This window comes from Phallusia mammillata, chromosome 7, assembly GCF_965637545.1.
Source record: "Phallusia mammillata chromosome 7, kaPhaMamm4.hap1.1, whole genome shotgun sequence".
Classification (NCBI taxonomy): Eukaryota; Metazoa; Chordata; class Ascidiacea; order Phlebobranchia; family Ascidiidae; genus Phallusia; species Phallusia mammillata.
The window spans coordinates 15,773,619-15,793,692 of NC_137258.1; the positions used below are offsets into that span (position 1 = coordinate 15,773,619).

Genomic DNA, 20,074 nt, shown 5'->3' on the forward strand with positions numbered 1-20,074 from the left:
CAATAAAAATTTGGGAATTTTAAAACAAGAGGTAACGTTAAGTCAAAGATTCCAACGTGTAAAATACAGGTCGATGACCGGCGTTTACATAGTGAAAACAAGACAAAAAAGTTGACAACTCTTTTTTGATTTATTTGAAAGGAAAAAAATGTCTTTGTCGTAAAACACATCTGTGTAGTAAATTGATTTTCTTACCGTTTCACATGACTTGTGTGACGCGAAATCACGTGTCCACCGTCACAGTCATTCTTGTGACGTCATATGCGCTTTATTCATTCACCAGTTCTCAAAACAAACTATTACAATTTAGTGCCTTAGTGGGGCTGTCGAGGTAGTAGCCTGTAGGTGCAGTACAGCCATTCCACAAAAAGTGCAATAGACGTTGGTTATTCAGTTGTATTGTGCAGGTCGCATATGATGCAAACATAACATAGTGAATGTTGTTTATTTTGTCAAAAATCTGTGTATCATGACTATTGTGACATTTTGTGTTGTTTGAAACCTTTAGTTAAGTTGAGTTTTACTGTTTTACAAATCCTTAAGCCTTAATAAACGAACAGTTTAGGTTTAACGGTCAATTGCTATCAGGTATCGGACATTGAAATAAATTAAATTACATCAATATTGAAATAAATAGTTGATTAGTGATTTTTAACCATGGAGTGGTTGTTCGGTAAAAAGAAAACGCCCGCCCAGATGCTAAGGGAAAATCAACGAATGCTCAACAGAACAATGCGTGAGTTGGACCGTGAGAGAGTTAAGATGGAATCACAGGAGAAAAAAATTGTTGCAGATATTAAAAAGATGGCAAAAGACGGGCAAATGGTAAGTGTTTTTTTTCATATACTATTTACTGTTTTGTTTATGAAACAAATAGAAACATTTTTATTACTTAATAAAAACTAGAATACATTTTAACAAAAAGTTTAAATTTTTTACACCGTTTACAGGATGCTGTTAAAATCATGGCTAAAGACTTGGTGCGTACTAAGAGGTATGTCAAAAAATTCATGCTGATGAAGGCAAATATTCAAGCAGTTTCCCTAAAAATTACCACTTTAAAAAGTCAAGATGCCATGATGAATGCAATGAAAGGTGTAACTAAGGTAAAGATCAATAGTACATCATACACTAACAGAGTGCAAACATACACTAGGTGTGAGTGCACATTTATAGAATGCAAGTTAAAATAACCAATGTTTTTTTTAGTAAATGGGTAACTTTTGTAATGGGTCTTATTTGAACCGTGGTATATATTTATATATATGTGTGTAAAAGAAGCATTGCAGCTGACATACATCAAACACTAATATTACTAAATTTAAGCGACGCAAACACTCCATGCAGACATAATTGCTATTGCTAGCTAGTTTGTTGTTGTGGGCAGTGTTTTTTTAAGGTGTTTTTTTAAGGAATTTTTTTTTAAATTTCTCCAGCGGTTTCCCAAAATTTGCCAGTAGCCTAATAAATAATTCGTTTAAGCAAATATGGCTATTTTTTGGTATTTAAATGAAACACTTGCGGTCTCTTAAAACTACTTAGCGGTCACCCAAACCAAACCTTAAAAAAAACCTGGTTGTGGGTCCAATTTAATAAAGATGTTACATATTGATTTTTTTCTTCTATTTTTTGTCTATCCTAATTTGTTCCATCACCCTTTTTTACCCTTATGCATTTAACTGTTTGTTTTATATTTATAGGCCCCTTAGGTTAGAATACAAACCCTAATTTGCAAAAAATTAAACAGTTGTTACATATAGAATGTTTTTAGTTTGCTTTGTAAAATTTTTGCTTGATCATTGATTACTCATACACTCCCAAATATAAGTCAGTGTCCAATTGCTTGGTTACAATCAGGAATGGCTTCTGTTAATGCACCACATATGCTACTGCCTACTGGGCAATGTTTTTTAGATTATGCTGTGAAGTTGATTGGTTGTTACATATATAGTTGGCCATGCTACCATGCTGCTATACATTGCAATTATATGAAGCAATGGTATGCTTAGAAAATAAAGGGTGACGAAAGCTTTACACCTGGGTAAAATTATGTGTGGTTTTAAGTATTGCCAGCAGTCACACACTTAGAAATTCATCTTTTCTAAACATGCAAATAATATAAACATAAAGTGGACAAGCTTTGAAGCTTGGGTTCAATTCAATAAATGTATTTCTTGCCTATTTGTCTTTGCAAACATAAAATGATCAGGCCTTATTAATACTGATACTGTACAGTCACCAATTAGAGTGTACTACTCTTATATGGGGTCCCTTTCATTTCTGCTTGTAGAAAAAAAATCACAATTCTGCATAAAAATATAGTCTCAGCTGAAATAGGTAACAAATTTACATCTGAAGTATAGCAAATGATTTAAGTACGATATAGTTTAAATAAATTTCAAACATGTAGGAAAGCCATTTTCTATTTCATTAAAAATTTGAATTTTGTTGACTTAACATGTTTAGGTGAAATGCATAAATATTTTTTTTATTTGGCCTTTAGAGACTCTGGATTTGTTGTAACCCCGAATGTCCTTTTAGGCTATGCGTAACATGAATAAGCAGATGAAACTGCCACAAATGCAAAAGATTATGCAAGATTTTGAAAGACAGTCAGAAATGTTGGACATGAAAAGTGAAATGATGGAAGATGCAATTGATGATGCAATGGAAGGTGAAGATGATGAAGCTGAAAGGTAAATAACAATGTGGCTACTAAACTTTTAATACGTTACTGATGCCTTTTTGGTCGTAACTATAAACAACGTTTTGTTAGTGATGAAATTGTGCGGGAAGTATTTGCTGAACTTGGACTTGAGCTCACTGAAGAACTTGGTGGACTACCTGCACAGTCAGGCAGCTTGGCTGGACCGTCGAAGGCAAAAGCTGGCCCCACAGCATTGGGTGCTGGTGGTGGCCCAGTGGATAGTGCTGATGCAGACTTGGAAGCAAGACTTAACAACCTCAGAAGAGACTGAACTATCATTATTGTTTCTGGCGTACAATTCCTGCACTTTTGTTTTTATCAAGACAATTCATGCTATTGTCCAGCATGGTTAGAGGTCTGTTATCATAGTGGAAATTGAGGGCCATAATGGACCAGAGCATATAACAGTTATGCAATATATAATTAAACTGTTTGTTTTGTGTTTAAACATCCCACCAACGTTCTGATAAATGTGATATTAAAAAATGACTGTGACCATGTTTTCACATAAATCTATCAACACAACAGATTGCAAATGCATAAAATTTATAGAAATATGTTTGTTAACATCTCAGTTGTTGTATATAAGTTAGCTTTTGCACACTGCAAAGAGTTATGCATTTTAATGTGTAGATAGGTAAATAAGTAACAGCTATTATGCTGTAGAAATTGCTCGTGTAATTAAAAAGTACTTTAGTCTGCACCTGGGTTATCATATTTGTTTACAAGTATAAAAGTGGACCAAATGTTCGTTTTACTGTACTTTTATTTTTCAAGAAAGCTGTCTTTTGAATGCCTTATGTACATATTTTGAATGATGTTCTGTCACAGGGGCCACCAAACTTTTTCACATTTCAGTGGGATCCATCCGCTTGTCGCCTTCCAGTCTTTCATGGACTATAATATTAATACCATTTAGGCTTGTCTGGGCTGTAGCTAACTGTTTTCTGATTATTCATATGTGTTGTCAAAGTTATCCTACATGTTGTTAAGGAAAAACTGAAAGTAATCCATGGAACACATAATGTTCAGCAGTTCTCTGCAAAGCAACAAATGAAAAAAAATACAAATTGTTTTATGGCCTGTGGGTCTGGTGACCCTTGTTTTCTCATATAATCGCATATTACTGGTCTTCAACAGTTCAGTAAGTGAATTTCTCTTTTTTACCAACATGCTCAAGCTATTCATGTTTTCCTTACCAAATGACCAGAGACAGCATATGTTTTCATTACAACATAGTCAATCATATTTTAAACAAATACTTCCGTTACTTGCATAAAGAACCTTGGTCACTTGGACATGTGGGTTACCAAAACAAAAATAATCAGTAAAAACGTCTGTTTTCAACCAGAAAAACACAAAAAGAATATGGTATTTGTTTACTATTTCGTACAATGCAACAAAGCACAATATATTTGAAAAGTTAATAATTTTGATGATTTAAGTTTGTTTTGTTTCAGTGTATTGATTTAAACGTAAACAAGGTACAATCCTTAAGACTTCAACAGTATTGGGCACAGTGGTGTCATCAAACCATGCAGTTATATGTGCACTGTCTACTGTAAAGTAGTAAAGTCTATCACCACACTTTTGCCTGCGATAAGTTGATCGAGGGTCTGCTTTTAAGATGTCGGTTATCACCTGAACCATATCGTCAGCACAAATATGATCCAATTTCCACTGACATGATGTGTCTTCCTTCACTTGGTACTTTTTTATGTTTTGCATTGCTCTTTCGGTAAAAAGTACATTAATTTGGTCTTTGGATGCTTCTACTAGCCAATCAGAAACGTTTATGTTTGTAGTCTCTGCCTCAGCTAATTCAGACAGTGGTTGATCTGAGCTTTTTGGTTTATCAATTACAGACAGACCCAGGCGGGGTGTATCATATTCTGGAATGTAGGGCTTTATATCAAGCACAGGTGTGCCACTAACAATGTCCAATCCTGACAAGAAAATTGTATCATTGTCAACATTTTCCAGTTTTGCCAAAGTAAGTCCAACTGCATTGGGGCGATGGGGGCTACGTGTAGCAAAAACTCCAACTTTTGTGCCATCCAATCGTGGGGGTTTAACCTTTGCTTTTAGGCCGCTGCTTTCATTCAGGTGAAAACAAAATATAATCCAAACATGAGAAAACTGTGATATTCCACAAAGACTGTGTTCAGGGTTGTTAAAAACCGTTTTAAGAATTGACAAATCTCCTTTGGTAGCTGATGAAATGGATGGTTGTCTTGGAGTGCCATTTTTGTTTTTGAAACAACTCTTAACATAACCAATAGGTTGAAATTGAAGATTGTTTTCCATTGCACACCGCTACAAGATAGTCTTCGAGACAGTATTTCAAAACCTTAAAATGTTCTAAACGTGCATATTTATGTCCTTACCAAAAATCACGTTTCTCCTGTCAAAAACAATGCAATTCTGTCAAGAAGCTGCAAAAAGTTACACCATATTTACTATGTTATGTTGTCGCCCATTCTAAAACCAGCCTTCTACCATACAAATGAGTAGAATCTTTTAATGCATTAAATGCATTTAAAGCATTTTCAACTGACATGAAATCAACAAATGCAAATCCTCTGTGTAAATCCCTGTCATCTCCAGATTTAATTTTTCTTGGCAGCCTGACTGATCTCAATTCACCAAAAGATTTAAAAAGGTGTTCAATTTCTTTATCATTTGCTTGAAATGGAATGTTACGCACAATCAGTTTTGAGGATTCACTGGATTTTGCTGGAGCTGTGTGTTTATCCTGTGCTGGTTCCAACTTCATCATGTGTCCATCTAACTTTGAGTTGTTTAATGATGTTAAAGCAGCAGTGCAGTCTTTACTTAACTTATACTCTACAAAGCCATACCCCATAGATAACAATTCCCCTGTAACTGCTCTTTTCTTTTTTGCTACAGAGCAGGATACAACTTCACCAACAGTTTCAAAGTGTGACTTTAGATTTTTTTCATTGGTTTTGAAATTAAGATTTTTAACAAAGATTTTATTATTGTTTAATGGCTCCGAAGATATTTTATTGTCAAATATGCTTACTGGAGCCCATTCTAAATACAGAGGCTTGTGATGTATTCTGCGATATGCAAGCTTCATAAATGCTTTTTTGGCTGCTGATGCATCAAGACATTCAATAATAGCAGCTACACCAGATGGTGCTAGAAGAACTCTTCCAAGCTTTGCATGTTTTTCAAACATTTCATGCAGTTCTGAGGAAGTAACAGAAAGTGGAAGATTTTTGGCTATGATTACTGTTTTGCTTCTTTCTGAATGATTATCATTAAACGAACCAATAGACACACCATTCGTTTCCAGAAATTCTTTGGTTTCTTTTACTATTTGTGCTTCACCAAGAGCCACTCCAACGGCAGCAGTCTTATTTCCAGCGCCATCCACCAAAAATGTTTTATCACACTTTACTCTTTCAGCTATGACATTGGCAATCGAATTTGTTCCAATAAACAATGTGTTGAACTTATTGTTTGGTGTTTTCTCAGACACAGGCTTTTTCTTCTCTGTGATATTTTTGTTATCTATTTCCTTACTCTTTGCTGGGGTAATATGAAGCTGTCTTCCTTGAAAAATAGACCCATCCAGGTTTAAACAAGCCTGATTGCAATAAGAAGGCTTTGAAAACATTGCAAATCCATACCCGATGCATTGTTTTTGAGTATTCAATGGAATATTAATTTGCACTTTTGAATCATAAGAAGCAAAAAGAAGCTGCAAATCATCCACGGTACAACTACTAGACAAATTGGTGACAAATAATCGATCCTCATCATAAGAAACATTTAAACCACTTAATTGTTTAGCTTTATCGTTCTTGGGCTGTTGCATTTTTGAATGCAAAAATGTAAGGTCTGCAGAATTGTTCTTACCTAAAAGTGCACCATCCACAGCTGTTGTGTTTGCATGTTTTTTGCTACTTTTGACCAAAGAGTTACAAATTTCAGCTTTAATTTTTTGATTTAAAATCATTTTCTTGTTTAGATTGTGCAATGCTTTGTCTGTATCTTCCTTCGATTTGTAACCGACAAAACCAAATCGTCTGAATGTCCCATCTTTCGTATGAATCATCTGAAAGTCTGTTACCGTGCCATAACTTGACACTTCACGCTGAAAATTTTTGATATTTAACTTCTCCGGCAAGTCTTTTATAATTAAGCGAGACATGCTTGTAATTGTACAAAATCAAATCCACCTGCAACTAATTCCACGAGCCACGACGGACTCACGTTTTTGTACCAGTGTCATTCTGGCAGAATAATTTCCCCTAAACACAAAAATTTTACCACAAAATTTCAGGTACCATATCAAAAAAAACTTTAATGTAAAACACAAATCAAAAACGTAAAATCACTGGAAAAATGACATGATAAAGAGCATTTTATTGTGATCACGCGTCAAAGAATATAAATACTCAAAACAAAATAGAACCATGCAAAATCTTGTGCGTCCATTGTGACATTTTTTTCGATTTTATTGTCATTAATAGAAATCATAGCTCTCAGTGTCAAAACACATAAAAATTAGCCGTGAAAAACCTTAATTTTAAAACTGTTCCGGAGGGGGGCTTTTAACAGAGCTAACTCTTTTCTATCCCGTTGCCGTTACGACACACCCTTTGCGCATTTTTACAGCAGAAGGCTTTACGCGAGCGACCTTTTTCAAATTTTCAAACATCTGTTTAATTTTTCCAATGCGAATAAATTAGCCGTAAACAACCTTAATTTTGAAACTGTTCCGGAAGGGGGCTTTTAACCAGCAGGATACCACGTTGTGGCCCAGAGCTTACTCTTTTCTATCCCGTTGCCGTTACGACACACCCTTTGCGCATTTTTACAGCAGAACGCTTTACGCGAGAGACCTTTTTCAATTTTTTAAACATCTGTTAAATTTTTCCAATGCGAATAAATTAGCCGTAAACAACCTAATTTTGAAACTGTTCCGGAGGGGGGCTTTTACCCAGCAGGATACCATGTTGTAGCCCAGAGCTTACTCTTTTCTATCCCGTTGCCGTTACGAGACACCCTTTGCGCATTTTTAAAGCAGAACGCTTTACGCGAGAGACCTTTTTCAATTTTTTAAACATCTGTTTAATTTTTCCAATGCGAATAAATTAGCCGTAAACAACCTTAATTTTGAATCAGTTTTTGCAGACCAACTTCAGATTGCACCCATTATCAACATGCAAAATTTTAGTTTGTTGGAATACTGCAATCAAAAATGAGAAGCGAACATATTAAATGATCGAAGGGAATGACCACCCGCTAACATAACGAGTTCGCTCCATGGAAACGGGAAAGACCTACCAGCGCTAAAAAACGAACGGTTAGCACATATTCAATCAGTGTTTGCAGACCGACTAGAAATTTCATCCAGTGCAAACGTGCAAGGTTATGACTAGTTCCAATTAGCCAATCGAAAATGAGAAGTGAACATCTTAAGTGATCGAAGGGCATGACCGACCGCCAACATAACGAATTCGCACATTAGAAACGGGAAAGCCGTATCGACTCTAAAAACGGTTTAACATGCAATTAATCAGCTTGTACAGAATAACATGAAATTGCAATCAGTACCAGGTTACGAAATTTCAGAAATCTATCATATACATAAGCGTGTGGATATATGTCTTGTGTTTATAAACAGACTATACTTCAGTGCCGTGCTATGTTTGCAACCCTGATGTGCTTTTCTATCACGAGTCGATTTAGTATGCATTTGTTTTGACTTAGGTTTTATTTGGCCATAAAAATTGGAAACCTCACTTCAGGACAAAGGACAAACCTAAACGTGTCAAGAAATTACTTTTTTACGGAATAATGCCAATTGTTACTGATTATATGCAAGAACTTTTGCACGCGTGGCACACACACTGCAAACAGGAGATAATTGCCGCATGTAGTGCAGTTATGCTTTCATGCACATTGACTTAATTTGTAGTGAAATACGCAGTGGTGATTACAAAAAAGCTTTGAGGGAAAATAAACAAATTATTTGTCTGTTTAATATATTTCCGCATTAGAAAAAATCTACATGTCTTTGAAAAATTTAAAAAGGTCTCTCGCGTAAAGCGTTCTGCTGTAAAAATGCGCAAAGGGTGTGTTGTAACGGCAACGGGATAGAAAATAGTAAGCTCTGGGCTACACCATGGTATCCAGCTGGTTAAAAGCCCCCCTCCGGAACAGTTTTAAAATTAAGGTTGTTTACGGCTAATTTATTCGCATTGGAAAAAATTACCAGATGTTTAAAAAATTGAAAAAAAGGTCGCTCGCGTAAAGCGTTCTGCTTTAAAAATGCGCAAAAAGTGTGTCGTAACGGCAACGGGATAGAAAAGAGTACGTTTTGGGCTACAACATGGTATCCTGCTGGTTAAAAGCCCCCCTCCGGACCAGTTTCAAACTTAAGGTTGTTTACGGCTAATTTATTCGCATTGGAAAAAATTACCAGATGTTCAAAAAATTGAAAAAAAGGTCGCTCGCGTAAAGCGTTCTGCTGTAAAAATGCGCAAAGGGTGTGTCGTAACGGCAACGGGATAGAAAAGAGTAAGTGTTGGGCTACAACGTGGTATCCTGCTGATTAAAAGCCCCCCTCCGGAACAGTTTCAAAATTAAGGTTGTTCACGGCTAATTTATTCGCATTGGAAAAATTTAACAGATGTTCAAAAAATTGAAAAAAGTCTCTCGCGTAAAGCGTTCTGCTGTAAAAATGCGCAAAGAGTGTGTCGTAACGGCAACGGGATAGAAAAAAGTAAGCTCTAGGCTACAACATGGTATCCTGCTGGTTAAAAGCCCCCCTCCGGAACAGTTTCAAAATTAAGGTTGTTTACGGCTAATTTTTGTGTGTTTTGACACTGAGAGCTATGATTTCTATTAATGACAATAAAATTCGAAAATATGTCACAATGGACGCACAAGATTTTGCATGGTTTTATTTTATTTTGAGTTTTTATATTTTTTGAAGCGTGATCACATTAAAATGCTCTTTATCATGTCATTTTTCCAGTGATTTTACGTTTTTGATTTGTGTTTTACATAATGTTTTATTTTGTCTGTCTCATATATTTAACTTGTGTTTGAAAACAGGTAACTATATTGATGAATTTAAAATGTCCAAAATTATTCCAGTTCACAAAAAAGGTGACATGACTTTAGCAACCAACTACCGGCCGATAAGCCTCCTTCCAAATTTTTCCAAGATATTTGAAAGAATAATATATAATAGAGTGTATTCATTTCTAAACATTCAAAACTTTTTCTGCAAGAGTCAATTTGGTTTTAGAAAAGGACATGCAACTCATCATGCTGCATCCCTTTTAATATCACAGATAACTGATGCTTTTAATAACAAACAGAAGGCCTTAGGTATTTTTCTGGACTTATCTAAGGCATTTGATACCATAAATCACAAAATCCTGATTCAGAAGTTAGAACACTATGGTATTAGAGGTGTGGCTAATCAGTTATTCAAAAACTATCTTTCTGGTCGTAAACAACTGGTAGATTTTACCAAACAACTTTCATTTAAACGTGCTGTAAATCATGGGGTACCACAAGGGAGTATTCTTGGTCCTTTGTTATTTATAATATACATAAATGATCTTCCAAATTGTCTAAATAGTGGTCAGGCTATTATGTTTGCGGATGATACAACCCTTTTGTTCTCTCACCCATGTACTAAATACCTCTACGACATGGCTAATCTAGAATTACTTGAAGTTGGCCAGTGGTTATTAGCAAACAGGCTTTCGCTTAACACCTCAAAAACAAAAAGTATCCTTTTCAAGCCCACACATCACATTCAAGATTTTATCTTTGAAGTAAAATTAAATAATACCCAAATAGAAAATGTCAGCTCTATTAAATTTCTAGGTCTGACCATAAATCAAAACCTGTCATGGAAAGACCACATGATTTCAATTTTGCAAAAGATTAGAAAAATATTTTACGTATGTGTAAAGATAAAACCTTTTTTGTCCCAAGAAGCTTTACGAGCAATTTATGAAACGTTAGTAAAAAGCCAGGTATTATACTGTATAACTTGCTGGTGCCATGGTCATAAAACTATATTGGCAAAAATTCAAAAAATTTGTGATAAATTTTTGTGTCTTACTTTTGGAGTTAGCCATATCGGACTACCTCAGGCAATGTTAAAACATGGTATACTATCTGTTGATCAACTCTTAAAACTGAAATGTGTTACTTTTGTTCACAACTGGGAAGCAGGTAAACTTCCTGAAGCTTTCAAAACATTTTTTCTTCCCACTAGTAATTTAACCAGTATAACAACCAGACAAAAACAGTTTGGTTATCTTAAACCTTTTTGTGGCAGTAGTGTTGCCCAGCAATCAATTAAGTTCTCAGGTCCATTACATTGGACAAACCTTAATATCAAGAAAGTACCACGGTCTAAAAGTGCTTTCACATGTTACATAAAGTCACTCTTAATGGAACATCAAAATACTTGTTTTGATTTTTGTGGAACACCCGAATTAGACCTCAAATTGTTCTAATGCAGTTTGGCACAAACCTTCACCCAGTAATTTAGTGTTTCCAGTTCAATACTGGAAAAACATACCCACTAAATACACATTTACAAACATGGACAACTATTTTTGGAGTGCGGATGATGCATCTTTCGTCATCTTATACAATGATTGTAGGAAATACCTAAACTTTCATATGCTTTATGTGTCTAATCAACATTGGTTTATATCGATAAATAATTATATTAATAATACATGGTCGCTACTCCCCCCCCCCCATGTGTGTTCTTTAGTTTCGTTCCTTTTTTCCTTTTTCAGTGTTTTAGTGTTTTTATTTCTAATTGTGCTCTTTTCGGCGCGCCCTTTTCTTTTTGAACCAACAACATGGGAAATAATTGATTCAGTGTTTGACTTTAAAATTCATATTAAATATTTATTAACTACGCTTATCGGTATTGTCTTGATTTGTGCTGTTTTTGTTTTTTATGACCCAATCAATTTGGGTAGGTTTCTTTTTTGGATGTCGTTGTTTAAGTACCTTCAATTATTTACCCGGCTGGAATCCACCCATGTTGTCAAACCAAGTCGCGTTGCCGTTAGCGCCCCTCGTTTCTTCAACGAGATTCCAACCTCTCAGGCCCGCTTTTTTACCAGGTACAGCTGCTGCGTTTTTTACCGCTGCCCTCCACCTGTTAGTATCATTTTAGCGTATTTTCAACCGCTAGGTTTTCGCAGCTGTGTCCTGTGTTTTTCGTGCCATTGTATCGTCATAACTTACTATGCTTGTCGCGTTCAAGTGCACGTGAACAAAATAAAATACGATACGATACGATACGATATGATACATTAATGTTTCATTTGATATGGTACCTGAAATTTTGTGGTAAGGTTTTTGTATTTATGGGAAATTATTCTACAATAGAAAAAGATGAAAAATATTTACGCAGAAATGCGCATCATTTCAAATAGAATTTTAATGTTTAAATCAGGGAGTGGGACCGATTGTTCGGGTTGGATCCTTGGCCCTTTTTTATTGTTTTAGGGGTTCGATTCAGGTCATAAAAAATGCATATTTTCGGGTTCGGGGTTTTGTTCCGGTTTGAGCACATTATCTGGTTCAAACCGGTTCGCGTTTTTAAATCGGTTTAAATCCCATTTCGTTTAATTTTAATTCTACCATCATCTACAGCAGACCTGGGCATTTTGCGACCCATTAGTTGTCCCTCTCTGGCCCGCGTGAGGTCAAGTAAATTAAAACATGGATCGAAAATTAGGTCTATTTATGCTGGCATGAAATACGACAGTATTGCTGTTATTTCGAAATACTGTCATTGTTATGTATGTATATTATTACGTAGTGACGCACATGTGCAGGCGAACAGCGCTGCATGTGATGCTGATCAATGTCCACATAAATTCGTTAAACACAAGTTGTCCAACCCATTGTTACGCAATAAAGCCCATGGATGCTTTGTGCCTAAAATAATACAACTCGTACAGGGGAAAAAACTACGGTGGCCCACAAGTGCAGTTCAACATTTTTTTGGCAGACATTTATTTTTCAGTGCAAACATTTATTTTTCGATGCAAACATTTATTTTTCAGTGCAAACATTTTTATTTCAGTGCAAAAAATGTTTTTTGTTGCAAACGTTTTTTAAAGCAAACATTTATGACTCCTAAAAAACAGACCAACGTGTTCATTTGAAACACTTTGCCTTAACGTTATTATTGGTTTAGCAACGTTTAGAAAATCTTTCGTCAAGTTGTTGCTCTTGTCACCTAAAATAACCATTTATTACAGTAAAATCGCATTTTACACAATAATAGCCATACATTCACTGCCAACAATTGTGTGTTTGACCTTATTAACAAAGCACTAACCAAAACAGGTTGCAGTTTTGACACGTTTTGTTGCTGTCATGCCAGCATGCTTATTTAAAAGCAAAATTGTTCCCAAATTTCTTTAGATTTTACGATGTTTCGTACGATACCGCTACAAACAACCCAAAATATCCACGGTGGCCGCCACCTTGCTTTAAACCAGGGGTCTCAAACTCAAACGGCTTTGGGGGCCAAAAACAAACTTTTAAGATAAGTCGAGGGCCGCACTATCGAAACATTTGTTACAGTGTAACATGAAAACAAACATATTGCGTGATTAAAAAGGGAATTGTTCATTAATGCCATTACTTTATTAAAAAAAAACAATTTTGAAATAAATAACAAACAAATATACAGTGTAGCAAAGTGAAAGAGTCACTGTGCTTTGTTGTATTGTTTTGTTGTAAACACATAACTTCTAAGTTATGTGTACTTCGCGGGCCGCACAAAAACCCTTCGAGGGCCGCATGCGGCCCGCGGGCCGCGTGTTTGAGACCCTTGCTTTAAACCCAAGTGGGCGGCGCCACCCCGCCACCGCTCGGCGCCTATGGACATAGGCCATGCGTACCTTAACACGGACAGTGCTCACGTTTTACAAATAGCCATGAAATTAGGTAAAATGCCGAATCCTAAAAATAGGTAACGGCAAATCAACTTTTTAGTTCCACAATCGTTAAAGTTTATTGTTGCCAATAAATTCAGCCTTAATCACATCGAATAAAGTAGGTACGGTCTTGGTGGCCCCAATGTGTCACGAAGACCGTGTGGCAAATTGTCGATTAAATCAAAAATACGAATGAACATCCACATGTGATAAATCCAAAGTCAAGACATTTGTAACATAAATGAACAAAAATTCAGTGTTTAAGATTTCAGCGCAATGTTGCAAGCAATGGGGAAAATAAATTCTGAGCAGAATTAAATTCAAGATATTGTTTGTTCGGCCCTCCAACACAAGTCAGCTTTCTGATGCGGCCCCAAAATTAATTGCCCACCCCTGATCTACAGTCTTCACCAGGGGTGCCAAACTCAAACAATGTTGAGTGCCAAAAACAAACTTTTAAGTAAGCGTGTTTGACACCCCTGGTCTACACGGCCTTAACAAACATTAAAAGAATTTTGACTGTGTACTGCGCGACACCTACAATTCGTAATTTTTGACACGCCCTGTGCTAATACAGGCTGTATGTTTATGGGTTCGGTTCCGGTTACGCTTCAACACAAAAATGGGGTTCTACTCCGCTTCACGTTTTTTACAAAATGTGACGGTTCGGGTTTGGTTCAGATTTAATAAAATAAGCCATGCAAACCGGTTCGCGCGTTAATTAAGGTTCAGTTTCGGTTCGACTGCCTGGTTTAAAGCGGGGGAAATGTGCTAACACCAAAGTAGACCCAAAAACTCGGGCAAAACTTTGATAACTTTAATTGCATTAATAACTTTAATTTGTCATGGTACTTTCTGCAGTGTTCTTCGATTATAGCTACTTTAGTATAGCTTCAAACCTAAATGGTCAAAATTACACAAGTTTCCCTTTGCCACGTTTTTGCACAAGCATTTCTACGACCAAATACAAAGTTGTCTGCCTAGATTTACAGTTTTCCGTTCCATGTGCCCTCAGGCTTTTGTTGCCAACTCAGCACGCGATCATTAGTTAGTTCGCGTCGCCATAAATCAGAATTAGTTGCAACCTGGTTGCTTTTTCTATAGGTCAGGATTGTAGTGGTGAAGATTCGCTTCAAAATCAGTGTAGCCAGAATGCGTGCAGACTATAGGATAGAACCTCACTTCAGTTTTGCGTTTCTACCATTGCAGAGTAGCAATAGTCCGTGTGCTCTGTCAGTATTCTTCAAGGTGCTATACTCTATGTCAGTAGTTCTCAAACAAGGCGTCGCGACGCCCTGGCGCGTCGTTTCAATTTTCCAAGGGCATCGCAGAATAGTTCCGTTTCGTAACTTTTTGTTGTTGTATCAATAAACCCCACGTTAATATTAAGTTTCCTCATTAACTTTTATTTTCTGGTGGGTCGCAAAAAAATGTAACTAGAGGCAATAACAAATCCGTTGGGTGTGTAATCTATGCTTTTCGAGGCGTAAAATGATTACGATTTGACCGTATTATTACGTTACATAGGAATTACGTTACCTGACTTTTACGATTTACAAATGTATACATGTGAATTGTTGCTTGCTTTACCACTCGGCTCAGTGACGATATTTAATCCGTTTAGAAACCAAAATTAATGGAATCGCTTCTAAGCACCGCACTGAAGTAGATTCACGGGCCACACTTATTTAGAAATCTGCACCTCTAAACGGACGGCACAAAATCCTTTCAATGCGGTTGGCCCGAGGGCCGCAGGTTTGCGGACCATTGTTTTCTGCACCGGCTCTGTCGGAAGTTTTCGGTGTTTATGGCGGACTGGACACACACAAACACGCGTGCTATTTTACTAATTTTGAGGACTTCTAAAATACGTTATCAAACCACGTTATTGTACCAGATATCGCAACCACTGATTTGTCGTTCAACTGGTGTAATGCTGAACAAAATACTAATTGTTGTTTTTAAGAACTTGTATTTCGCTAACGTTTCGCCCACCAGAACGGTAGGGCTTCATCAGAGCAATGAACGATATAGTGCAAGCACAACAGGCGAAAATGCACAAGCGCAGCGGGATATAACGTAAAGTAATTATAAGAGAACAAAGGCATCTAAATTCACGTCTCAAGGAACACAAAGTGGCAGTCCGAAACATGGATGTTAACAAGTCCGCCTTATGCGAACACGTTTTTGTATGTGATCACCGCATAAATTGGAACGATGCCCAAGTTTTGAAACAGGAACCTAATTGGTCGAAAAGATTGGTCTTTGAAAGTTACCTCATAAATTCTAATTCAAATGTTTTAAACCGTAACGACGGCAAAAACCTCAGCCCAGTTTTCCGCGACATTTTGCGTCCGACTTCCTCTTCAAATATCGGTAATTAGTTACGCACTGTCACAATATAGCACACTCAACCCTTCACGATAAGCCTTTGTTCTCTTATAATTACTTTACGTTATATCCCGCTGCGCTTGTGCATTTTCGCCTGTTGTGCTTGCACTATATCGTTCATTGCTCTGATGAAGCCCTACCGTTCTGGTGGGCGAAACGTTAGCGAAATACAAGTTCTTAAAAACAACAATTAGTATTTTGTTCAGCATTACACCAGTTGAACGACAAATTTGTTAAATATGCAACCTGGTGGACGAAACGCCTGCTCAGTATTTTCACTCGTAATTTTGTTATTTGACTCGCATATTTTACTTAAAAGCAAATCTGCGCCTCGTACCGGAGCTGTAAGATGGAACGAGTTAAAAAAAATGATTTGGGCCGACTTTACACTCTGTGCCAGTATTAATTTAAAAAAAGGATTAAGTAGCTAAGGGGTTAGTTGCTGGTTCTGACTTAACGTCAAACAGACGTAAACCGCTTTGTTCAAGACCAATGGTCTATTATTGTCTGTTGCATTTGTTGTCTTGATCTTTCCCGATGCCAATGTATAGGTCTGTCAATCAAACTTTCGGGCCTGAACCGGCTTCTCAAAAACGAATGGGCTTGTACTTTCGGGTTCGGGCTCCAATTTCAGGCCCGTTTATAACTCTGTTCTGAACCATTAGGCGACCTATTCCGAAATTTAAAAATGACAAAATGATGAAAAACTTTTGTTTTTAAAAAGTGTGCGGGGGAAATCTCCAATCTGGTGAGATCAACTGGCTTTTATTTAATGTTTGTCGGTAAAAACTACTTTTGACAAAAAAGGCAAGAATATAGTGATGGTACAAGAGACTGGTCGTTTTTAAATCATGGTTTATTTTTAAATGGCGCTGTTTAGGTTATAGGCTTTTTTGGCCTGTGGCTAAACATAAAGTGAGTATTAGCATTGGTGGCGGGAGTGTGGGGTGGAGATTTATATTGTGTTCAGTTTGTTAAACAGGAAATATGTGGACGTCCAAATTAGAATGCTGCAAAAACATATCTGGACAACTACCGTCACGACAATTCGTATATCGATTTGTTGCCACTTTTGTAACATGTTGTATCGTGTATCAAATGACAAAAATTAATTACTTCACAAAACATGCTTTGAACTACAAGACAGTAACTCGTCTCACCGAATCAAGAAACTGCATAAACAGAACTGATATTACAAAATCAGCTTACCCTAGAAAAGCATTGGATCCCACAAGTTCCACGGTAGTTTTTACAACTTCAACTGACGAAAAAAATACACAAAAAGTGGTCCTCAAAAAGATCGATGCTGCTAAAGCAAAGTACGTGAACAAGCCTACCAAGTCCACCATACATGTACCTGATGGAAAACGTTCCCAGCAAAAGGAAGTTAAAAGTACGAAAGCACACGTACATGGTATGCTCACTTCAATAACAGTAAATAATATTGTTAAAAATATGTGTATTACGTTACAGCATGATTACTCTTGAAGTACATGGAGTAAGGATTGTTTTTACCAGTACCGTTTTGCACTACAGAAACGCATTGCCTTGACCAGAATTTCCCATTTTTTCTAAAACTCGAAGGTTTAGTGCAGCGTCCCCTTACCACCACATTCAGAAAAAAACGTTAGCGTACCACTTATATCCAGCAAAGGTTACATTAAAACGTCTAGCAATAACTGTCTATTATATACTCTTTTTGCGTATGCTTGCGTTTCACATGGAAGGCCGTCGCATACTAGAGTTTGGGAACCACTGGCCTACATGAATTCTGCGATTAGTCATAGTCATTAACATCATACTAAAATTACATACGTAGCTCAACGACCCAACAAGGCACTGTGTTTTCTAAAACTTAAGTTGAGCCACTCTGTATAGGCACACCTAAAACGCTTGCTCGAATTTTGCAATCCGGAGATTTTTTAAATTTGAAAAACATTAAACGCCTTAACTGTAACAAGCAAATAATTAATGTATCAGTAAAGCGTTTTCATTTGACAACTATTTTTTAGTGGACCAACAAGCTATGAGCCCGGGCAACAACAGCTTACAGCGCAATAAATCGCCCTACAAAATTGATGCACAGCAAGTTTCCGGGATGGTCGAGTTGGTTAAACGCACATCTTCGTTTAAAGCTAATCACACCGAGTACTACAATGAACCATTTGAGGAATTGCCTTTGCAAACCAAAGGTATGATTTGAAATATATTAGTCGTCCAAGCAAGTGTCATAACAAGACAGTATAGTGGTGTAGTTTGTTGAGATTTTATTGGAGCTCACTTTTCATGAATGACTTGTATTTACGCAGGCATTATTATTCTGACACAAAACCGTTCGGGTTCAACATTTCTTGGCGAGATTTTCAACCACCACCCGGACGTTTTTTACGTTTTTGAACCACTTGGATTTTTTGATTTTGGCCAGAAACGGCATGCCGACAAAGTGAAAGTGGTTCAACGTAATCTTAAATGCGACTTTCCCGACATACCTTCCCTGTACAAAACATTGGATCTGCATCATCGGGCTCTTAAAGCGCACTGCATCGTCAACAACTTCTGCTTTAGGTATGCATGGTTTATACTTTACATAACTGTTACAAAGTTATAAGCGGGCTTGAAGCCCGGCCCGAAATTACCGCATGGCGTAATCGACACATGTGTGATTGTAAGATCAGGCGCCAATCACGCCCATTTTACTGACACTAAAACCAGGTCATACTAAAAATAAAACACTGGATGTACTTTTTCGCTCGCCTGTAAAGACAACCGCATTTTGTTTATGTTACATCAGTGGTTTTTCAACCTTTTAATCAAGTAATATCCCATTATTTTCAACAAAAGAAGGGCATTGTTTGCGCATAATCGTAATATTATTTTGTTTATGATCTAACAAACTGCTTTAAATTGTGGGTGCATCTAAAATATACAGGATCGCTTGGATCACTTGGATCGCTTGGTGCATTATTAACACAGCTTGGCCAATCGTTATTAGCCTACACTTGGCGAACATTAATATCACTTCTTGCATCTTTATATCGCTTGGCGCACATTTATATCGCTTAGTTCACTCTTTTATCGCTTGGTGCACCTTTTTTCGCTTTGTGCGCATTTGTATCACTTGGTGCACCCTTATATCGCTTGGTGTACATTTCTACCACTTAGCGCACCTTTATATCGCTATAGGAAAAGGTACATCTAGCATTATACAGGTGCACCAAACAAAATAAAGTTGCACCGAGCGATATAAAGGTGCACCAAGTGGAATAAAGGCGCACCAAGAGACATGCAGGTGCACCAAGCGATATAAATGTGCAACAAAGTATATTAAGATGCACTAAGTTTATATCAAGGTGCACCAAAGGATATTAAGGTGCACCAAGCTGTGTTAATAATGCACCAAGCGATCCTGTATATTTTAGATCGGGGTGGGCAAGCTACGGCACGCGGGCCGCATGCGGCCCGCCAAATAAAAAAGTTATCAAGCAACGCTAAATAGTATTATGAGCATAGGCGTAGAGGTTTATACCGGAATACCGGAATATGACTTGCGGTTGCCGATACCTATACCATTTGCAGTATCTCGACCCGTGGTACACTTTGGAACTGAACACAGATACTTTTGTACGTGCTTTAGCCTTTTTCTGGCACCTTTTATTTCAAATCGCGACTTGACACAATTTCTTCGTTCGATAAAAGTAAATACAAGTAAAAACGATTCACGTTTTCAAATCCACTGTGTACTGTTGACGCAAAAAAACTTTGGTCACTTTGGATCAAGTTTAGGTCGTTGCAGTACTTTAATAGTTATTAGTTTATTTATTGTATTATTTTGCTGCTTTGGGATTGGCAAGAATGAGTACCACAGTCAGATGATTTTCGTTCTGAAATACCGTTTCTCGAACGTCGATGTGACGATGGTATTGCTCTCCCCTGTATTTTTTTCCAGCGGACGCCCATATATGCGGATCTTTAAAATTAATAACTTTTGAAT

The 20,074-nt window shown here is 37.0% G+C and overlaps 4 protein-coding genes across 5 annotated transcripts in view; 2 read left to right on the plus strand and 2 right to left on the minus strand.

Moving 5' to 3' along the window:
- Positions 1 to 552: 552 nt before the first annotated feature.
- Positions 553 to 4,472, plus strand: LOC145238548 (charged multivesicular body protein 2a-like). The gene is made up of 4 exons (XM_080101753.1): positions 553 to 825; positions 951 to 1,106; positions 2,542 to 2,696; positions 2,777 to 4,472. Exons 1-4 carry the CDS (start codon positions 658 to 660, stop codon positions 2,976 to 2,978), a joined length of 681 nt encoding a protein of 226 aa, XP_079957879.1. The 5' UTR covers positions 553 to 657; the 3' UTR covers positions 2,979 to 4,472.
- LOC145238547 (tRNA (adenine(37)-N6)-methyltransferase-like) lies at positions 4,072 to 5,016 on the minus strand. Its single transcript, XM_080101752.1, has one exon. It carries the CDS (start codon positions 5,012 to 5,014, stop codon positions 4,148 to 4,150), a length of 867 nt encoding a protein of 288 aa, XP_079957878.1. The 5' UTR covers positions 5,015 to 5,016; the 3' UTR covers positions 4,072 to 4,147.
- Positions 5,017 to 5,112: 96 nt separating this feature from the next.
- LOC145238546 (putative RNA-binding protein 19) lies at positions 5,113 to 6,964 on the minus strand. Its single transcript, XM_080101751.1, has one exon. The coding sequence runs from the start codon at positions 6,888 to 6,890 to the stop codon at positions 5,172 to 5,174; it is 1,719 nt and encodes a 572-aa protein (XP_079957877.1). The 5' UTR covers positions 6,891 to 6,964; the 3' UTR covers positions 5,113 to 5,171.
- Positions 6,965 to 16,240: 9,276 nt separating this feature from the next.
- The window catches only part of LOC145238411 (carbohydrate sulfotransferase 1-like), a 7,833-nt gene continuing 3,999 nt past the window's right edge, over positions 16,241 to 20,074 (plus strand). The window contains exons 1-3 of one of the 2 annotated variants that reach the window (XM_080101558.1): positions 16,241 to 17,476; positions 18,096 to 18,275; positions 18,393 to 18,648. In XM_080101558.1, coding sequence (XP_079957684.1) covers positions 17,071 to 17,476; positions 18,096 to 18,275; positions 18,393 to 18,648 — 842 coding nt within the window. In that variant the 5' untranslated portion in view covers positions 16,241 to 17,070. Of the gene's footprint in view, positions 17,498 to 18,095; positions 18,276 to 18,392; positions 18,649 to 20,074 lie in introns of both variants that reach the window. The other variant, XM_080101557.1, reaches the window with a different exon arrangement.